The sequence below is a fragment of the Oryzias melastigma genome, linkage group LG19 (assembly GCF_002922805.2).
Source record: "Oryzias melastigma strain HK-1 linkage group LG19, ASM292280v2, whole genome shotgun sequence".
NCBI lineage: Eukaryota > Metazoa > Chordata > Actinopteri > Beloniformes > Adrianichthyidae > Oryzias > Oryzias melastigma.
In genome coordinates, this window is record NC_050530.1 from 5,937,342 (window position 1) to 5,959,251 (window position 21,910).

General features: G+C 36.4%; 3 protein-coding genes across 4 annotated transcripts in view; all 3 read right to left on the bottom strand.

The window, feature by feature from the left end:
- The window catches only part of LOC112153935 (gap junction gamma-1 protein), a 9,982-nt gene extending 8,695 nt beyond the window's left edge, over nt 1-1,287 (bottom strand). Inside the window, exon 1 of the mRNA XM_024284407.2 lies at nt 932-1,287. The gene's annotated coding sequence lies outside the window, so the exon portion shown is untranslated. The remainder of the gene's footprint in view (nt 1-931) is intronic.
- Nucleotides 1,288-5,109: 3,822 nt separating this feature from the next.
- On the bottom strand, nt 5,110-14,238 carry LOC112154155 (probable phosphatase phospho1). 2 transcript variants are annotated; one of them, XM_024284876.2, is made up of 2 exons: nt 14,113-14,238; nt 5,110-11,379 (listed from the first exon to the last, which is right to left on the bottom strand). In XM_024284876.2, exon 2 carries the CDS (start codon nt 11,354-11,356, stop codon nt 10,595-10,597), a length of 762 nt encoding a protein of 253 aa, XP_024140644.1. In that variant the 5' UTR covers nt 11,357-11,379; nt 14,113-14,238; the 3' UTR covers nt 5,110-10,594. The 2 variants fall into 2 exon arrangements, with proteins under 2 accessions (XP_024140644.1, XP_024140643.1); XM_024284875.2 differs by lacking the exon at nt 14,113-14,238 and adding an exon at nt 13,803-13,994.
- Nucleotides 14,239-19,914: 5,676 nt separating this feature from the next.
- Nucleotides 19,915-21,910, bottom strand: part of LOC112154156 (synaptic vesicle membrane protein VAT-1 homolog) — an 18,035-nt gene continuing 16,039 nt past the window's right edge. The window contains exon 6 of the mRNA XM_024284877.2: nt 19,915-20,289. Within this exon, the coding sequence (XP_024140645.1) occupies nt 20,113-20,289 (177 nt within the window). The 3' untranslated portion in view covers nt 19,915-20,112. The remainder of the gene's footprint in view (nt 20,290-21,910) is intronic.

Sequence of the window (21,910 nt, forward strand, 5' to 3'; positions counted from 1 at the left end):
GTTAGCTACTTTTTAAAAAAGTGTGTTTAAAAGTTTTAGCTCGATTTTAAACATAAGCTGCTTTTCTAGCTTGGTAAAATCAGTTTGTTGACTAATTCTACGCACCTTTCAAATATAATGAATTCTTTAATTGAACAAAAAGGTTTGTGGCTCATTTGATTTAAAACCTTTTTTTATTATTATTATTTATGTATATATTTTCTGTTCCCTAAAATGTTAAATGAACTGCTTAACTGTAATAAAAGTCAACATCGGAAAAATAATCAAATAGTAAGAAGTAATTATAGTAAAAGTTAGACTATACAAATAATTTGAATTGCTAAATACATGAAGTGAACTAAAATCGAGCCTTAAACTAGACAGGATGTTCCGCCATTTTAGACACAAAATATGATGGGTCACATCATTTAGTGTAACACCTGTAAAATATTTCCAATGGTAAAAAATAAAAATATAAGTCATTTATTTATTAATTTTGATGAAACCAGAAAAATAATGTGACGGTACTTATTTCTGAAATCTGTAACAAAAGCTAAAAACACATAATCAAATGTTTATGAAAAAATACCGATTTTGGCTCCAAAAAAGACGGCTATGCTAGCAGCAGAAAAGTTAGCTAGCTAAAGGGAGTGTCTTATTTTAGGTTAGGATTTACAATTAAATTACTATAAGGTGTTTTTATTATTATTATTATTATTATTATTATTATTTCTTAATTTTTTCCCCAAAAAAGTTTTTTTCTTTTTTTACGTTTTGTGCAGCATAAACTAATAAAACGTTTAGCTATCAAGCTAACTGCTAGCATTAACAGCTAAAACTCACCAATTTTTAAGTAAAAAACGAATTAAATAAAGAAGAATAACAACTATTTTTTACACTAAAACTTCAAAATATTATATTAAAATGAATGTAGACTTTTTTTTTTACTCACCTCTTCAGCATACAGATGGATCAGCCGTTACCAGGAGGCATAAACGTGTCTCTCTCGTGAGAGGGAAGAAAAGAACCTTAAAGATCTACACGCTCCTTTTCCATCCTAATTAACATAAACCGTAGGGAAACTGGGGGGTTTTATGGCTTAAATGTCATTTAAAAAGAAAAAGAGAAGTCAAAGTAAAAAGTTAAGCTTTGATTTCTCTGATTCTCACAGGATGAAGAATCAGGAGAGACTGAAGGCTGAGGAGAACAAACTGAACTGGAGTCAGAGGAGGAAGGAGGAGTTAGTGGGAGAAAAGCATCATCAGTTCTCCTTCATGAGTTTTTTTATTTTTACTTTTATCACTATTTTCTGTATTAAAAGTTAAATCAACCTGCAAATGATTAAAAAAAAGCTCAAAATAAGATTTTAAAATGCCAATAAATAAATAATTTATAATAGTAAGCATTAAAAATAGACTTAAGTCACTGGATATGTATATGCTTGTCTTATTTTATGTAACAGCGGTTGTAACTATGTTTAGTGTAACAAAAAATGTATTTTATATTAAAAAAGGATAAAAATTATATATGCATTTTATGCCTCACAGCTTTTTTTTCAAAATAAAACTTTATTTGTTTTACGTTTTCCCTATAAAGATACATTTTTGCTCCTTATGAGATTAAGTTTTACATTTTTTTTCCTTTTTTATGTCATATTTGTTGTTACATACTTCTTCTATCCTCAAAAATAAAATGAATCAAATGATTTTGCATAATTTGGTTAAAAAATTGTTTTATACTTTTATTTTGACAGAATAAGTAAATAAATTAGTTGTCTTGTGTTCATCTTTTGTAAAAATATATGCATGCGGCAAAGAAAAAGTTTAATAAATAGATTTTTAAGACAAATTTATCATTTATAAACTATTCAATAGTAAAATTAAGTGAAAATATATTTTAGATATATTTATATAAATATATTTTACCAACACAATCCCCCAAACCTGTAAAAACCTGAACCTGCAGGGAGGCTTGTTTATGTTTTTCCTTCGCAAGGACGGACACAAACACCTTTTGTTCATTTCTACAGCAGCTAACTGTATTCAAAAGTGAAAGACTTCTGTTTTATCTGCAGCTGGTCTCAAGGTCATTAGATAACTTGAAACTGTGACCATTTGTGGCTGAATTGCTTATTTCAAAACTATCAGGCTTGACTTTTGGTTGGCACTGCTTCCTGCTGCTATCACCACAAAGATTCAAACAGAGCTGAGTTGAAATAAAAAAAGCACAAGCCTAATCAGCCTGATAGCACTTTGGCACAAGATGCTTGCATCGTAATTCAGAGTGACCTCCGACAAGGCTGGAGTCCCTTAAGTGAGTTATCTTTCACCTCGGAAGGAGTAATTGAATGGAGAACAATCAATGAGGGGATCCGTAAAGGCAATCATCAGACGGCGCTGGCAATTTAAGGCCATTCAACAGTTTGCTTTTCTCTGTTATTGGGAGGAGGAAGGAGCTGCATCAGCTCATATCTGGGTATTGACGGGGAGACAGAAGACAAAGCGTACAGATTGACTGCGACGCAGGTTTCCATCAGCCACTCATTCACCTCTGGAGGTCACAGAAGATAAATGACACAGAGAGCTGAATCAGTTGGGGCTGTTTCAGCAGTCAGAAAACACCAAAACAAATTATTTGTCCCTCCGATGACCTTTTGCCCAATTGTGGCTGGGATAGGCTCCAGCATCCTGGAAAAAATCAAGCAAATTTGGAAGATAAATTAAGCAAATTGAAAGCCTGAGGGAAAAAATTAAAAGTTTATTCAAATATACAAACTATATAAGAAAACTTGTTATCCAGCTGACGACAGCAGCATTTAAAGACACGCAGCTCCACATGCAGCCTCTGTCACAGCAGCCTCGAGCCTTTACTGTCGAGTCCTGTGAAAGATCTCTTATGACTTTACATCACAGCAGCTCATCTTCATGTTGTCATTTTAATTCTTAGTTAACTCGATGCATCAGAACAACCTCTTGGCTGAAGGATGTTTTGAAGCATTGATGAAAGTCACTTTCAGTGTTGATAGTCCCAAGTATTAAAGGAAGAGGTGTTTGTATTTGGCGCCCTCTACTGGTCAAAGAGTAAAACGACCAGAAGATGTTCAGTCGTTCTGTAAACTGGTTTATTTCCAGTCCAAAACTTAAATAATTGATTTAAAAATATTTTTTAATATTTGTTTTTATAAATTTGGAGTAAAAATGTCACAAGGTTGAATTTAAAGCTCAATAAAAGGCAAAAAATGTGTAAAAATACATTAAAAAAGAAAAACCTTTGGACTAAAAATGCATACTTTGATGTTAAATGCTAAAATATCAACTATTAAAAGTTACTTATTGTATCTTCAATGGGTCAATATAGGAGTTTTTGATGCACTTCATTTGTCTATAATCCTCACTGGTTGGACCAGTTCAAGTTTAATTTAGAAGAAGATTCTTACGATTCTGTTCCATGGAGGTCCCGTCTGGGTCTGTGGCATTTTTGCCCAAATGAGATCCAAAATACCTTAAATTTCTGCTCCATGTTGTGGGAACTGGGAAGTAACTCAGAATTATTAAGTTCAACTTTATTTATAGAGCACTTTTCCTGTTACAGAGTGAATCAAACTGCTTTATATGTGTTATCCTAGGTATGTTTACATTAAAAGTGGGCTCATCTGGATGGACCCCATACGACAGAGTGCTGAACGTTTTTTTCAAGGATTTTTTATCTTCACTGGTGTCTGTGGCAAACACGAAATCCTGTCCATGTTTGTCATGGGAGGGATCACACATCAACATAAGGGTCAGGTCATCCGGACCCCATAAGAGAGCACGAGGGTTAAAAAAAATCAATAATATTGAAAAAAAAACGGTAAAATAATAATTATATTAAAACCCCTCAAAAATAAACTGAGAGAAAGAGTCAAAAGTCTCTTAATTTCCTCAGAGAAGCTGTTCCAGATTGGAGCTCGCTGTGGGTTTTTGTTCTGACCCTAACGACCACCAGCAGATCTGGACCTATTGACACAAGGTACAGCTCTATTAAGACCTGTGTAAACTAATAAATTAATCTTAAAGTGGATTTATGGAGTCTAAACATCCTGCTGTCATGGACACACTTCCGGATATTCAGAAATACTCATTCTCTACATCATCACTGAGTTACTCACATTAATAAATGCTCAATTTTACTTTTGTTTATTTTGTGCATTATGTGTTTCTTCACTATTCATTACTACACAGACACAAGTTAAAAATCAAGAATTACACACAAATTAAAAGAGTCTTTTTTCTCTCCATACTCTCCCCCATCCACCCACTACTCTGGTCAGAGACACATGGCAAATTCTTGAAAGAATTTTTCAAAATGGAGTCCTTTTTATAAGATTGATCTCCATAACAACCATTTTATTTTTTGCTCTTCTTGGGGTGATGAATAGATCTATGTAATTTTTAGAAGAATTGGTGAAAGTACATTTTTGGATTTCCTTGGCAACGGAGATTTCTTATTAACCACACCCACATTCCTAATATGGTCATACCGTGTGTCATATAATTTTGTTCAGCTTGAGCTGACTATTCATGTATTCAAATTTCACAATGTTCTGGCAAAAAATGTGCAGACAATAAATAAACGCCAGCGTAGCGTAGCGACCTTGCTACGCTAACAAAGATTAAAATCTTCAAATTTTGGTTAAAATTTTTTGCTCAAAGACGTGATAATAAAGAAGGATTGTCCTGGACTAATAATAAAAAAAACCCAATGGAGTGTAAATTAGCGTAACTTTTTTAAAGAAAAATTGTTTGTATTTAATATTTTTCACTAAACGAATAGTTTTTTCCCCTTGCTTTGACATTCCTCTGTTGTGTTCTCGGTCGTATCATCCGTCATCCGTCTGCATTCTCCTCTGATGCAGCACTTCTGTCTGCCCTTTGACCTTTAGCTGGTTGAAGATGTTCTTGTTGACCCAACTGGTTTAGATAACTCTTCCAGCCTCAGGCTTCTGCTGTCCTCTGCCAAAAATGCTCCTTATCTCTTCAAAAAAAAGAGATAATCTCAACCTCCTTGATGTTGAGATTGCAGTCTTTGAATTTCTGCCCATCCCGTCTTTCTCAGTAAACCTAAAGTCCAATCCAGTAAATAAAAACAACATAAAATAGTTAGTTTAATGTGAAGCAAAAACAGGCTCACGTAGTCAAGGAATGGCTTTATATTCCACTCACGGTGATGAATTTACACATGATTTTAGGATCGAACACACAGGAATCTACAGTGTTTTTCATTTGGTTAAAGTTACAGGACAGACATGTCATTAGGATCCATTTTTCTTATTACTTTTCAGTCTCTTTTCATTACATAAACCAGATTCTTATTGCACAAACCCACTGATCAACTTCCGTGTAAAACCTGGAGGCTTCCAGAAAGTGCACAAGGATTCCCTTTTCTACTCCCTGAGAAAGTCAGTTAAACGCCATTTCCAGTACACGTCTGCTTCTTACAGTCATACACATTATTTCATTCGTAAACTAACTGATTTTTCTTCTAGCAAACAAATGTTTGCTTAAAATCTGTAAATTGATCAATCAAATTAGCACATTTTTAAAAAAGTCAATAAAACAGAAAATTTAAAATAAATGTGCAACACTTTTTTGATTCCAAGCTACTACATTTCTCCCTTAAAGTTTGATGAAATCGTGCTTTACGATAACTCTACAATCATTAAAGTCATCCGTTCTTCCTGGGTCAAACTGCAGACGGAGGACTGCAGGAGTCCCGCTGCATTTCAAGCTGGTGTGGATGGATCGCCGTTGTACAATCAATCCCCAGATAAGGTATCAGGCCGTGTGCCTGAGTGTGTGCAACCTTATCCCTGTTCTGTGCGCTCTTTGTCCCTCTCGAACACGAGTGTTTCAGGTGCCGTAACACCTGATCCCTCCCTCCGTGGGTGAGGTGTTAGCGGGAAAAAAGCTGTGATATTTCACTGCCTATCTCAAGCTCACATTTTACAGCAGCTGTTAGTAAAAGATGAGAAGGAAAAGTAATGAGGAAAGTGAAGGTCAGTCGTGGTTTCTAATCACACTGTGACTTTTTTTTTTCCTTAGTCACATGTACACGTACGAAGTGTTGACCCATACGGTTGTTGGGTTGTGGAGGGTTGTAGAGAGGGGCAGGTGCCTCTAGTATGTAGCATAGGTTTGTCTTCTACCTTGTCTTCACTGGGCAGTCCGGACCGGTCCACTCCTGACCAGTTTAGAATGGTCCTGGCAATTCAAGTGATCGTTTCTATTGAGGGTTGGCGCATGCGGGTTGTAGACCGATGACGTAGCTATGCATCATAAGGGTGCAACTACAACTACAGTCGTGGATTCCCCGTCTCTCCACTCTCTAACAATTTAATACTCTTTGCAAGAAGATTGCGGGAAGCGAAGAAGAATACAACCATAAGTGGACAAAACTTTCAGCTTATATCTTGAATCGGGAAGAGCGCTGGTCGGATGCTTCCTTTTTTTGTAATACCTTTTTACCAATCAATGGATTTCTACAGTATGTTTGCCCTGACTGGTCCATTCCATTTTTCTATGGACCTAAAACCAACAGGGAACCAAAGATGGTACGAATCAGTCTGGCCTAATTGGTCCACGCTCAAAATAACGGTCTTGTATGGACCACTCAGAGGAAAAGAGGCATTGCAGTTCCCTTGAGGATCGTACGGCCAACTTAATGGACGTTATGAAATTAGAACGTATGATTGTCGTGCGTGTGGTAAAACTGTATTGGTAAAGGTAATGGTAGTTTCTTATGACCTTTGGGGGATGATGTCGTACAGTGCCCTTACATCACACTATAGTCTTCAGAAAGGTATTGGCTCCATACTGATGATGTCCTGATCGTCTAACAGCACATGAACACCACTAACGTGTTCTTCGTGCAGCCCGTAAGGTTTGGGGGGTTTGAACAAATGAAAAATGTCTTGATATTCCACTCATGGTGGTATATTTTCACATTATTTTAAGATTAACTAACACAGAAATCTCCTCATATGGTTAAAGTTTCAGGACTGACATGGCGCAGGTGTGTCCTACTGTTCCTCTGGGGATCATAAGGCCACTTTAAGGGACAACTTGAAGATGGAAGGTACGATAACATCGAGAAGTATTGGTAAAGGTAATGGAGGTTTCTTATGAACTATGGATGATGCTGCTGTACGGTGCCCTTACGTCACTCTTTTCGTCAGTAAGGTATTTGCTCCATACTGATGATGTTCTGATCTTCTAACAGCACATGAACAGCACTAACATGCTCTTTGTGCAGTCTGTAGGGTTTGGGTGACTTTAAAAAATACATTTCCTTTTCATTCCACTCACGATGATTTTTTTTACAAGATTTTTGGATAGAACACGCAGGAATCTACAGTATCTTTAATTTGCTTAAAGTTGCAGGACTGACACGTCCTAGGGGTGTCCTAAAGTTCTCTTGAGGGTAGTGCAGCCACCTTAAGAGATGTCTTAAAAATTCAATGTAGGATGGTCCTGGTTGTGGTAAATGTATTGTAAAGAATTGGTCAAAATAATGGAAGTTGGTTGTGACCTATGGGTGATGCTGTCGTACAGTGCCCTTAAGCCCCCTTGTTGTCAGTAAGGTATTGGCTCCTTACTGACAATGTCCTGATAGTATAAACTGTACTAACGTGTTTTTTATGCACATTCTGTATAGAATGAACACACAGGTATCCACAGTGTCTTTCATTTGGTTAAAATTGCAGGACTGAACCAGGACAGGTGTGTCTTACAGTTCCCTTGGGGATTGTACAGCCACCTTAGGGACGTCATGAAAATGGAACTCATGATTGTCATGCGTGTGATTATTGTATCGTGAAGTATTGGCAAAGATGACTTATGACTTATGGGTGATGGTGTCGTACAGTGCCCTTAGGCCACACTCTTGTCATGAGTAAGATATTGGCTTCTTCCTAATGATGTCCTGATCATCTAAAAGCACTAACGCGCAGTCTGTAAGGTTTGATGGTCTTAAAAAATGGCCTTATATTCCAATCACAATGATATATATTCACATGATTTTTGGATTCAACACGCAGGAATCGACAGTATCTTTCATTTGGATAAAGTTCCAGGACTGACACGTCATAGGTGTATCTTACAGTTCCTTTGCGGATCCTACAGCCACCTTAACACATGTCATGAAGATGGAACATACGATTATCGTGCATGTGGTAAATGTATCGTGAAGTATTGGTAAAGATAATGGAAGTTTCTTATGACCTACGGGTGATGGTGTCGTACGGTGCCCTTACGTCACACTCTTGTTGTCAGTAAGGTATTGGCTCCTTACTGACAGTGTCCTGATTGTCTAACAGTACTAACGCGTTGTTTGCGCAGTCTGTGTGGATTGAACATGCAGGAATCTACAGTATTTTGTATTTGGTTAAAGTTGCAGGACTTACACAGCACAGGTGTGTCTTACAGTTCCCTTGAGGATCGTAAGGCCAACTTAAGGGACGTTATGAAAATGGAGCCTATGATTGTTGTACGTGTGGAAAACGTATTGTGAAGTATTGGTAAAATAATGGAATTGACTTATGACCTATGGGTGATGGTGTTGTACGGTGCCCTTACGTCACACTCTTGCTGTCAGTAAGGTATTGGCTCCTTACTGACTATGTTCTGATCGTCTAACAGTACTAACGTGTTGTTTGCGCATTCTGTGTGGATTGGACATGCAGGAATCTACAGTGGTTTGCATATGGTTAAAGTTGCAGGACTTACACAGCACAGGTGTGTCTTACAGTTCCCTTGAGGATCGTACGGCCACCTTAAGGGACAATATCTTGATCATCTAACAGCACTAACGTGTTGTCTGCACAGTCTGTGTGGATTGGATGGAATCTAGAGTGTCTTTACTTTGGCACAGGTATGTCTTACAGTTCCCTTGGGGATCATATGGCCAACTTAAGGGACGTCATGTAAATGGAACTTATGATTGTTGTGCATGTGGTTATTGTATAGTGAAGTATTAATAAAGAAAACAGAAGTCGCCCTTACGTCCAACTCTTGTCGTCAGTAAGGTATTGATTCTTTACTGACGATGCCTTGATCGTCTTAACAGCGCATGAACAGCACTAGTTTGCTCTTTTCGAAGTCTGTAAGGTTTAAAAAAACAAAAAATCCATACGACGCCTGCGTTTCATCTCCTTCACCCTTACTTGTTGTATGAGTGTTTGCTGTGACTTGCCGCTCACAGCCTGTCCACGGAAAAAAATAAACATTTTGCTCTACAGGCTCACTGAGTGGAAATATCAAGATAAAAAAAATGCTCTAAATTTGATTTCAAGCAACTAACTTTTTTCCCTTTAAGTTTGATGAAATCATGCATCATGACAGCTCTAAATATTTTGTGTAGTCCATACAGTTTCGCCCATTTTCACCTGCAGACAGCCATTTGTGACTAAGGCATTATGAGCTGTCAGAAGGAAATATTGTTCTTATTTTTCAGAGTTTTGAAAAAACTGTCCTCTTCTTTTGCAACCAAGCATGGATTCCAAACCTCCTCAGTCTCTTACCACAAAATTAGATTTCAGGACTGGCTGGAAATGTTCCCCTATGATTGATTCATGTACTATTACTTTCCTGGAATATTGGCTCCACGTTGTCACATTGAACTAACTCAATGGTGTTTGTTACTCTACAGCACACAAAAAACACTTTGGTTAAAACACTCTTAATTTGTTCTCAACCTATAAAGACCCAGACCCATTTTTCCCTAAAAATAAAATTATGGTGAAAATACCACAAACCAGGTTGACCACAGAAAACATTTGAGATATTTTTCTGTAACACTGATTTGACTATGGGTTCTTATGGGTTAATCTAGGCTTCCAGACAAGACTGACTTTAAAGAAGAAGTCTGATCTAGAAGTATTTTAAAAAGTTGCTTAGCCATTGACTGTATAAGAGAACTGGACTGAACGTTCCAAACAGAAAAGACCAAAAAGCCAAAATCCCTTAGACCTCATGATATTTATCAGAATAACATTTTTTAAATATGTTCTTGATTATTTTTTTATGTTATATTTTTGAAGTAGTAAATCGACCAATCCCTCAATGAAAGTTGTCACGTTCAGAGCGTTTGATAGATTTTGTGTAGCCCGTTTTCATACGGTAGGGTCGTGGCCTTCCAACAAGCTTCCTCCTGATTGGCGAGAGTGGTTGCCATGGAAACTACGATCAATCACTGCTTGCCGATGTCATCTGGCTGCAGCATGTCGGCCTCCATATTACTGAAAACTATGCAAGAGGACCTGGCTGTAGACCGGAAGACCTACTCACACTGCTTGAAAAAACTTTATTTTAACAAGCAATGTGAACAGTTACGATTTTTCCTGTTTTAAGTTTTAATAAAAGCTTTTTTTTTACAATTCTGAAGAATTTTGTGCTTGGGTAATTGTCCGGAGCCCCCCAAAAAATGGATGCCATTTTGTTGGGGCCATTTTCCATAGGTGGCGTCACACTTACTCTCTCCAGTTCTCATATACAGTCAATGGCTAAGACTAATATTAGCTTAGAGCACCCTTTCTCTCCTCATTTTGATTCCCTTTTCCCCCAATCTACAGACAACATTTTCATCTCTCCTCCAGCACTTTTCTCAAGCAATCCACTATGTCCTCGCCGGTGACCCATGGAACCATATTTGCCTTGAACTTGGCCGACGGCTGCATCTCCAGCAGCAGCTTGTGCATGGGAAAGTCCCTTCTAGCGAAAGCTGTGTCAAGCGGCCCCAGAGCCTGAGTCGGGCACACGTCGTTGGCGCCGTCTCCGACGTAAAACACTCTCTGGAAGGGCATCCCGCCGCGCTCCTTTTCCCGGCACGCCCGATACTCCCGGAGGATCGTTTGCTTGCACATGTTGTCGGGACAGCGGGGGCAGGAATGCGAGTGGAAGGGGAGGAGCACAAGGCGTCCGGAGTCGTCAAAGCTGCCCGGGTTGGTGAAAATCTTCCTGAAAAGATCGCGCACGCCAGCGTGCTGCAGCCAGGTTTCGATGAAGTACGTGTTGGCGTCGGAGACCACCACCAGCTCAAAGTCGTGCCGGCGGCTTCGCAGAAACTGGAAGAGCTCCAAAACGCCGGGAGCAGGTGGGATCTTCTCCACAGCCGCGTGGATGGTTTCCTTGGAGACGCCCTGATCTGCCATGTACGCCAGGATCTTCTGCGTGTGCTCGTTGTACTGGCCTTCCCGGTAGCTGTCTGTCAGCCAGGCGGGGAGCCGTTGATCCGGCAGAGTCCGCACCGCCGTGTGGTCGCTGTTTTCACCAATGATGGTCTCGTCAAAGTCAAACAGAATCAAGAAGCGTGCGGGTGGAGCTGATGATGGTGGGGCCGACATCTTTGGGGGAAGTGTCTGTTGTTCTAGGAAAAGAAAAAAAATGTCAAAATGTGTTTTTAGTCTTTAATATTTAAAGAATTAAAAAGTACTGGCAACACCTCAGGTGATAAAGGGTAAAAAGTATATATTTTGGATGCTCCTACCCCTTCAAATGGGTCTACAATTGGAGGGGTAGGGAGAAGACGTTGGGGGAGGGGAAGAGTTCGAATAATATTAATATATCGGAATACAATCTTTTTAATGTTTTCATCAGGTCCTCATTCACAATTTGAATAAAGAAATACTCAGAAATATAATTTTAAGCTAAATTTTCTGAATATGTTTTCTCATCAGATGGAGATGTACAAACCACTATTTTCATTGGAGAGGGTCTTTAAGATAATTTCATGTTTCCAACTGGAGAAGGAATGCATAAACAGGATATCCATTACAATTAGTGGAGGAAAACAGGCCCTGAGCACTCCAGTATTATATTTAAATCCCTGCAGAGGACCTTTGGAGCTTCTCTGTCCTCAAACATTTATGGGTTCACATATTTATCAGAGCAAATATATCTGCAGGCTCCACCTCCTGCCGGGACGTTGTAAAGTCGTGCGACGTCAGAGGCTTTCCAAATGGAGCAAAGTGGAGGGCAACGTGCCAACACTCGGGACATAAAAGCTCTAAGTTTGCTGATCCGAACACCAGCTGCTTTTTTTTTTTTGATCTGTCTAATGACTAGAAGGCTTCATTCCAACCTCACAGGGATTTGTTTTTGCATGAGTATCCCTTGCAGGTCAATAATCCATCAAACACAGCACTTCATGAGTCAATTATGGAACATTTATCATCACTAGTTAACTCCTGCAGGCCTTTTATGTAAAAAGCATAATTATTTTTCAATTAGCAAAGTGTTTACTTGAAGATAAGACAACATTTTTCCCTTTTTGTATTGCATTTTGTTTCAGTTTGGATCTAACTTTATTGACTTTTCTATCATTCCTGCAGAAGGAATACTAATCCTCCACACCAAGAAGAGAGGTTTTGACAACAGATGTCCTCCTTGTGAGAAGATTATAATCTCTCGGATTACCTCCTGGAGGAGATAATTAAAAGATCAGATGGATTTTTCTGTAATTTAATTCCTTTTTTTCCCTAGCAAGTACAGTTTGCATTTTTAAAATGCGATTATAAACAGCTAAATCTTATATTGCTAATAAAAGTTTAATTTAATAAATTTCATAATGGAAGAACAACTTTATGGCCAAACAGAATATAGTTTTACAGGATAAATTAATAAATATTTTGATTTTTTTTGACTGAATGATAATTTGTAAAACACCATTTAGGTCACGTGTCAAATTGTTATTAATGGTCCAATGTTATCTTGTTAGCTTATTTCTAACATGTATAATATTGAAAAAATATGTTTTTATGGAGAGTAATACAGAAAATCATTTAAGGTTTAAGTTGATTTATTCTGGAATAATATTCCTGCCTTTTTATAATTCATGATAACTTTAAAAAGTTACGGTTTTAAAGTTTAAAAAATTGGCTTTCTGCTAGCTTTTTGGACTATTTTGGCATTAAGTAAGATTTTTTTGGGAGTTTAGCTAATATTTCAGCTACATGCTAGCTGTTTTGGCTAATTTATCCTTTTATATTTAAGATTTTTAGGCTCTTTTGGAGTTTAGCTACTATTTCAGCTACATGCTAGCTGTTTTGGCTAAATTAGCCTTTTCTATTTAAGATTTTTAGACTCTTTTGGAGTTTAGATAATATTTCAGCTACATGCTAGCTGTTTTGGCTAATTTATCATTTTATATTTAAGATTTTTAGGCTCTTTTGGAGTTTAGCTAATATTTCAGCTACATGCTAGCTGTTTTGCCTAATCTAAGATTTTTAGGCTAATTCGGCATTTAGCTAATATTTTAGCTAGCTATCAGCATCGGCGTTTTCAGCTATCAATTTTAGCATCTTCAGATTTTAGCATTAGCATCCTCAGCTGGCAAATTTAGTTTACAGCCTTCGCACTAGCATTATCACGGCTATACATCTAGGTCACAATTATATTAAAAAGTTACAGTTTTATAAATTTAGTTTTATATTGTTCAATAAATGTTTGTTGGCTTGCAATCTAAGGTGTGTTTTGAATTTTGTCCCCTTTTGGGATTGAGTTTGACACCTTTGATTTAGGTACTTTGTGGTATCCCAACTGTGTAATTACATAACATTTGAGTTAAATATTGATTTTTCTTAATTATTTTCTTTAGTTTGAACCACAAATTCCAGCTCTAAGACATTTAAAAACCTCATTATGCCCTATTTAGGAGTACTTTTTAAGTAGGTCAAAGCAGCCGAGCCTTGTTTTATGGGTCTTCTGTAAAAGATTATTGCTCCATCTGAGAAAAGTGGATGTGAAAGTGATCAGAACAGAGACAGTCGGAGGTTTTCTGCAGCATCAGACCTGCTGTGAATGTCATGTAACCTCCAGAGCGGCTGCACGGACACCGTGTCCCAGCCTGCCAGCGCGCCGTACCGGCTACGTTATGAAAGACGCATATTCCGTCACTAAGCTCTCTAATTATAACCCCCACGCGCTATTCCTGTGCAGGAGGGAACGCAATTAGTGCGCCTCTGCCAGGAGTCACCGCTCAGTGACTGCGGCAGCTGATGTGTCCAAGAATAAAAAAAAGGCAAATCGCGTTTAAAAATAGCAGTAAAGTGAGGAGAAAATATAAAATAATAGGATTAAAAATGAAATATTTGGGGCCTACCGGTTTGCACGGATCGGGGACAGAACGCTAAGTGACCGGCGTCCGCAGCCGCATCCCCGTGACGCGGAGAAACCTGCTTTTAAAGGAGACTCCCGCAGCAGCAGCAGGCGGGACACGCGCTCATTTAAAGCGACAGCATCAAGCTAGCAAATGTCAACAAAGCTGCACTTCCGCTTAGACACTTCAAAATAAAAGCGTCACATTGTTTTTCTGGATTTTCGGCGGTTTTATTTCTTTTTATTTTACTTTGTTAAAAAAAAGACATTAAAAATATGAATTTCTCGATTATTCGTGAAAATAAAAACAGTAAGTTAAAACTGATTCCTGCTTGTGTAATTTTGATATCTAATAGCCTTTAATTTGTAGTATTTCGACTGTCCTTATTACTGCAGCTTTTATCATTTGATGTCTCAAATTCCATCATAGTTGTGAAATACAGCTTGTGTAACAAATAGATGTACAATAGATATAACATACTGTTTGAAATTGCCGTATTAAATTATTTGTGCAGGAAAACTAACTAATTTTGTTAAATTAGTTTTAAAACAAAAATATTTGTTTAAAATTTTAATATTTCTACTAAAATATTAAAAAGAAAAAATGAATGTAGCAGCAAATAAAAGTAAAGTGAAATTGTATTCATAAATGTGCCAATTTTTATCATTGTTAAAGGAACACAATGTACTTTCTTTAAAAAAAAATCTGGAATTCATTCTACAGTTCCTTTTTTTCTTGGTTAAAAGTAAAAGTCTTACAATATAAGTAAAAAATCATATTTTTCCTCGTTTTCTGACAGTAATTTAGCAATATTTGATTATATTATTTTCTTCCCAAAGAAAATCTAATTCAGTCAGTGTTAATAAAGGTTTTGTTATGAATTGAAATGAATCTTTAGGGCAGCAAAACAATAGAAATCTTTTTTTTAAAGCTTCTTGGAAGGAAGTAAAATATAAATTTATACGACGCTGACAAAGAGCTTCGCATATTTATTTTAATGCAAAAAATGCTTGATATTTGTAGATGTTTCTGTTACACTTCCTTGGGTCTTTTAATTAAGACGTCATACACAAGTTGTAAGACATTAGTGTCTTAAAAGTTCAATTTTTTTTGCTCTAGTTAAGAAAATGAGAAAAAAAAGGATTTATAAGATGATGAAGCTACTGAAAATACGAAGTAGATTAAAAAATGAATCTATTTCTGTTCATAATAAACAATTTAAACAAAAAAACTAAAGTTGTGGTGTTTGTTTCAACTGAGGTAATTATGTTCAAGCAATATGCATGGATTTTTTTGAGTAAAATAAAAACTAATACGTTTGAATAGATTAAAGAAAGTAATTTGCTAACCTAAATTTACCTTTTGCTTAAAAAAACTATTTGTAGGACGTAAAATTTAAGTTGATCAAACTAGAGAAGAATCTACTCAACACAAAAAGATCAAGGCAACAAATGGGAATCATTTTAGGTCAGCAGCTTAGGTTTTTAAATAGGATTTTTTTCAAATGTTTGCATATTTTAAACATCAAAAATGCCTGAGATGGTTTCATAATCATAGAGGAAAAAACTAGAACTTATAGGAAAGATTTTTTTGTGTTTTCAGCAATAAAGAAAAACAAGATTTCAACACTATTTTTTTAAATAAAGATGATCTAAAATAAATATTAAACTATAAACTATGTAAAGCTTCTGCTCTTCTGGTTAATTAAAAGAAAAAACTGTACAAATTCTGCAAAACTTATTTAGTTTTTGATAAAAAAAAGGTTAATATTTGTTTTAAGGTTTCTTGAACTCGCCCTTCCAAATGAGTTAAGATAAAAAACGTCAATATCAATAAAATATCTGTTTATTTAGGAGGGATTTTTTCTGTTTTAGCACAAACTTTTTATTTTAATTACATTTTTAGCTTCATTTATCTAAAGGGATCTCAATGTTTTTTTTGCAATATATAAAGCTTGTTTTAAATCCTTCAACAATCAAACTGAGACAATAAAAAACAATAAATACGTAAAGATTTGTCTGCAGCTCATTGAGAATAAAGCGTACAATCAATATTTTTAGTAGTTTCCAAATGTTTGATTGAGTTAAAGGCTTAAAGGTGAACTTCTTTTTTTTGTGAAAATTTAAAGTTATGACAGCAACAATAACAACTGTTGAATGAAGTTCAATGAGGTTATCCGTCAACATCCACAAACTGGAAATACAGCTTTGGTACCACTTATGAAAGATTTTATCTTTACATAATTTCCTCAAGTACCGACATGTAGACTAAAAGTTTTGTAAAATAAAAATGATTTTTCAATAAAGAAACAAGTCTTAATTGAATCAAAATTGTATAACTTTTAGTTTGTTTTGTTTTTTTATTTAAGAAGAACCGTTTAGCCTCCATAGTGGTTCTCTTAATCAAGACAAACAGAATAACTGTCATTAAAAAATAGCATTGATTTAATTTAGAATAACTACGTTTATTCTTAGATCTCAAAACTACATAAAACTTTTGTAAAAAGTGATCTTTCCTGATTTATCTGTTTATTTTATGAGCTTAAAGCACATTTATCTTAGGCTGCTGTCAAGAGGGATATTTGCTATTTCATTTCTATTGGATCATAAATCAATAAATTCATATATATGTTCAGGTTAATAGTACCAAGTAGGAAAAAGGATGATGGTTCACTAAATAAACGTTATTTAAAATTTGACCTACAATTACATCAGCCGCACAAACAGCCTGTTTGGCACAAGGGGGGCTTTTATTTTGAAAGGAAGTCCCACATGCTTCTCTCAAAAATAAAAAAATAAAATAAACATTTTGAGAAAACGCATTTTCTTTTTTACATTTCATGCCAAAACAGAAAAATAGTTCATTTTTATTATTAATAAACAATGTAATGAATGTGAAGTTGTTTTAAATTGTCCTAAAAGGGTAAAATAAGACTTTTGATCAGTTACAAAATGCCCCAAATGGGTATTTTGCTGCTAAACATCTGGCTTAGACTCATCTTTTAGTTTAAAACATAACTCACTTTTTCATTTAATTGGTTTTAGACTTTGAAATTTTAGTGTTTTAAATCATTTCTTCCCCAATTTTGTTGCTTTATCTGTTATTTTGAGAGTTATTTTGCACCAAACTTTAATAATTTGGGATTAAAAGAAGATTTATAAATAAAGTTGCAGTTGAAGAAGTTGAGTCATTGGAGTGATCAGGTTCTACAGCAGTTTTACGCCACCTTAGGTAACAAAGGTGAGGCTGTAAATCTGTTTCACTTATGGAGTAAATTATGAGATGGAGAAAAAAAAATAGGACATTTGATGTCACATTTATGTCAGTTTAGAGTAATTTGGAGCAGTTTGTGTAAGTTATGATACAACAAACTGCTGCAGAGACAATCTGTGCTCAGGGAGAAGCCTCATTCTATAACTTAAATATAATTTACAAAATAAAAGACTGAAGATTCCCACACACAAACTCTCAAAGAATCCAGAAAGTCTTTTAAGCAGCAGAGAACAGTTTAATGATGCAGACAAGTCAGTGCCGTGTGAACACAAAAAGCCATAAAAAGTGTTTTAAAAAAACAAAACGTGTTAAAACACAAAATGTATACCACACACCTTAAGGCTCAGCACAGGAAAGACACTTCTGGATAAAATGTTTTTTTTTTTACCATTACAGTTTTGTGAATATAGGAAAGAAAAACATATAAAACTTCATTCAAACTAATTCAACTATTAGTATAACATTTATTTGACTTTGTGAATTTAGTTTTTGTCAAAGATTGCAGAACATTTGGGTTGTTTGCAACTTTAGTTGTAGTTCTTTGTTTGACCACCAGATGGCAATCTTTGAACTCCATCTTACACAGTAAAAATGTGTTTCAATTTGACTATATTTTTAAGTGTTTTACTAAAAATAGAAGCATGCATTAGGTATAAAGAATATGTAAAACATTTTAAAGAAAATGAATGAAAGACTTTGGTTTGAAGATGACGGTTTACACCTCAGTTTTTTTAGACAGACAAAAGTTTTTGTCCAAAAGAACGGATTGTCACAAACGTAAAACGATAAAAGTGAAGCTTATTGGAGGTTAAACGTTTGGGAGACATTAAGCAGCGGCAGTGAGGGGGGGGCAGAGGAATGTGAGGGGCTGGACGTGTGGTCGGGGCAGACTTTAGTACTTTGCTTCTATCGTCTGCGTCACGGTGTTGGATTACATCCAAGGAAAAAAGCTCCTGAGTCAATAACTCTCAACCAGATCCAGCGTTTCGGTTATGACGTTAGGAAAAAAAAGTGGTGGAATGGGCAAATTGGAAACTTCCAAAATAAAATGTGGTCATCAGATTCCACTAAAGCAACACACATTTATAAAATTAAGAAAAACATTCAACGTTCTTTTAGTTTCAGTGAGAAAAATAACGAAGAAAAAGAAAAAAGAATTTTTTTTAAAGGAAATCCAAGTGGAGCAACTGCCAAAAAACAAAAGGGAAGTCCATCTGATTGTTGCCACAGATCGGCTGGTTTGGCACAAATAAGTGAGGAAACCACAAGAAAAACACAATGAGCGGAACTTTCCTTAAACTCTTTGAATCTCAAACAATATAAACTGTTGATTTATTTACTGAAAGCATGCAATAGGTACTCCTAAAGTCGACGTAAACACCATTTAGTTATCTTTGGATTTAAATATTGGCACTTTTAATCAGTTTTGTGGAGATTAATATGAAAATTATGCAAAGTGTGTTAGTTTTGCTAAGGTCCTTAAAGGGTAACCAAACATTAAATCAACTTTTTTTGGCTGTTGATCTCTATTAATGGTCATTGCCAAGTTTTTGATCAATTAAAATAAACTTGTTTAAAAATAGTCTGTGTGCTGCCCCCTATTGGTTTAAACGAGGCATTACAGTTGGTCAAACCAAAGTTTCAGAAGTTTGACGTCATGATCTGCAGCTCTAGTACTAATAACAGTAAGCCCCGCCCCTCTGACTGGGTTTTCAAATTTCGGCTGTGGGTGGAGTCAGCCTCCAGCTTCCCTGTTTGGTTACCCTTTAATGTTTTACTTATTTTAGTAGTAGTGTTTTCTGATATACATTTTTTTTACTTTATATGACAGAAAAAGTCAAATTTATTGTGTGTGAAATTTGTTTTCTGCATGTGACCCACCCCCTGGGGGAGGGGTTAGCTGCAGACACAGCTGCGATCAGGAAATATTTGGTGGTTTAACCCCCCAGGGAACCATTTTTTGAGAGTCTTTGGTGTGATTCGGCCCTGGATTTGGACTCACAACCACCTAGTTTCAGGGCGGACACTCTACCACAAGGCCACAGAGGTTATGTGGTTAAAAAAATAGATTTCTATGGTGGTTGAGACTAAAAATAATCTCCTGTTGAGGTTATAAATCCCATATTAGTTGTCATTAATGCCACAATCTGATAAAAAATGTGTTTTTAAGACATCTTTGTGATATTGTTCTGATTATGGATGACATATATAAATAAAATTAAGCTTAAATTTGCATTTCTGGGTATGTTTTTTTTTTATTTATTGTAAATCACGAGAGGGCAAAAAAATGAAGTTTGGAAAAAAAACTTATTTGAAAATCCGCAACTGGGAGAGAAAGGGGGCGGGGTTGCTCCTCACCAAAAGTCCCGCCCACAACCCAAAGGCAAATGAGCTAATTAACTAAATTTTGACTAAAAAACTGTATTTTGTAATCAAAAGACTATAAATAGCTCACACGATGATCAGAGAGGAGCTGAAGTCAACACTGTGTTCCCTTCTTGTTTGTCAATATAACACACATTATTTCTGATATTGTATTAACATATATAGCAAACATTTATTCCACAAGCATGACCAAACAAGCAAAAACACTGTATTATTGACATATTGCACAAATAAACGCCCAACATTTGAAAAATACTGACACAAATCTGAGAATTCAAGACATTTCATGAGTTTTCTCCCCGTTTTTGAAAACTGTCAACACACTTGTGTGTAACCCCCCCTTACTCAGTTTTCTGCTTTGACCTCCTCCTCCTCCTCCTTCTGTTCACTGACAGCAGCTTCGGTTTTCTCCACGTCGACCTCCGACTTGGGCTTCTCCTCCTCCTTCTTCTTGGGTTCAGGGAGAAGGATGACCTTCCCGATGTTCTGACGGTCGTGCATACGTTTCATGGCTTCAGCCACCTAGAAAGAAAAAAAAAAGTATTGACTTTTCAGGAAAATATTTATTAGAAAGGCTTTTTTCCCAGAGAGTAGACAAGTCTTTGCAAGTAGTGGAGGTATGTTGCCTGTGGCGCCTGTTGGGACACTGCCAGGATAGGAGCATAAAGGGGAGCAGAGTGAGCTGCTGCTCCTTCAACTCAACTCCTGCTTTATCAAACTGACTGTGAGGTGAGAAAATTCATAGAAAACATGACATTTCTCAATAAAACTCTCAAGTCAATAAAAGTAAGAATGCTTCATCAGCTTATTTACTAATAAAGTTCTTTTTTAAGTGTTTTATTTTTTCTCAGGATAAAACTGAGTTGAAAAAAAAGATATAAGACAAAAGAAGGAGAGAAAAATATTTTTAAAAAATACAAGATTCTTTGCATTTAAGAAAAATGCAAATAAAAATGTTTAAAACCAGATAGTAACTGGTGCGCACCACATAGAAACTGGTGTGCACCAGTTACGGTTTTGTGCAAACCAGGTAGTTACCAGTATGCACCACATAACTGGTGCACACCAGTCACTATTTTGTGCAAGTCAGATAGTAATTGGTGCACACCAGTTAGAATTTTGTGCAAATCAGATAGTAACCGGTACACACCACATCGTAACTGGTGCACACCAGTTACTATGTGGTGCGAACAAGATAGTTACTGGTACGCACCACGTAGTAACTGGTGCACTCTACTTACGGTTTCGTGCAAACCAGGTAGTTACCAGTGCGCACCACGTAGTAACTGGTGTGCATAACAGAGTAGCCGGTGCACACCAGCTACGATTTTTTTGCAAACGAGATAGTAACAGGAGTAAACACCATATAGTAAATGGCGTACACCAGTTACTATTTTTCGCAACCAGATAGTAACTGGTGCACGCCAGTTACTATTTTTTGTGAACCAGATAGTCGCGGGTGAGCACCAGATCCAGTACCCACCAGATAATAACTGGTGCACACCAGTTACATTTTTGTACAAACCAGATAGTAACCGGTGCGCACTACATAGTAACAAGTGAACACCAGTTACTAGTTTGAACATCAGATAGTTACCGGTGCGCACCACATAGTAACCGGTGCACACCAGTTACGGTTTTGTGCAAACCAGGTAGTTACCAGTACGCACCACATAGCAACTGATGCACACCAGTTACTATTTTGTGCAAACCAGATAATAACTGGTGCACAACAGTTACTATTTAGTGTGAACCGGATAGCAACCGGTGCACACCAGGTAGTAACCAGTGCACACTAGATATTAACTGGTGCACACCAGATAGTAACTGGTTTGCATCAGTTACAATTTTGTGCAAACCAGATAGTAACCGGTGCTCACCAGTTACCAGCTCGCAACTTTAATTTTCGTTTAATATTATTTTTGTACCCAAAAGTTAAAGTGAGAGGAATTTGGTTTATTGATCTTAAATGTCCATCTTGTTTAGATAAATACAAATGTTCATCCATTTGTGAGTGAATCCATCCGCCTTCTGTTTAGGTTCTCTGTTAAATACTCAAACTGAGTATGAAATTCACGCTTGGTAAGCATTCTTCATGTGCCTGTTGTTTTGGTCCAATATTTTTGCTATTGCAGGTCAAGAA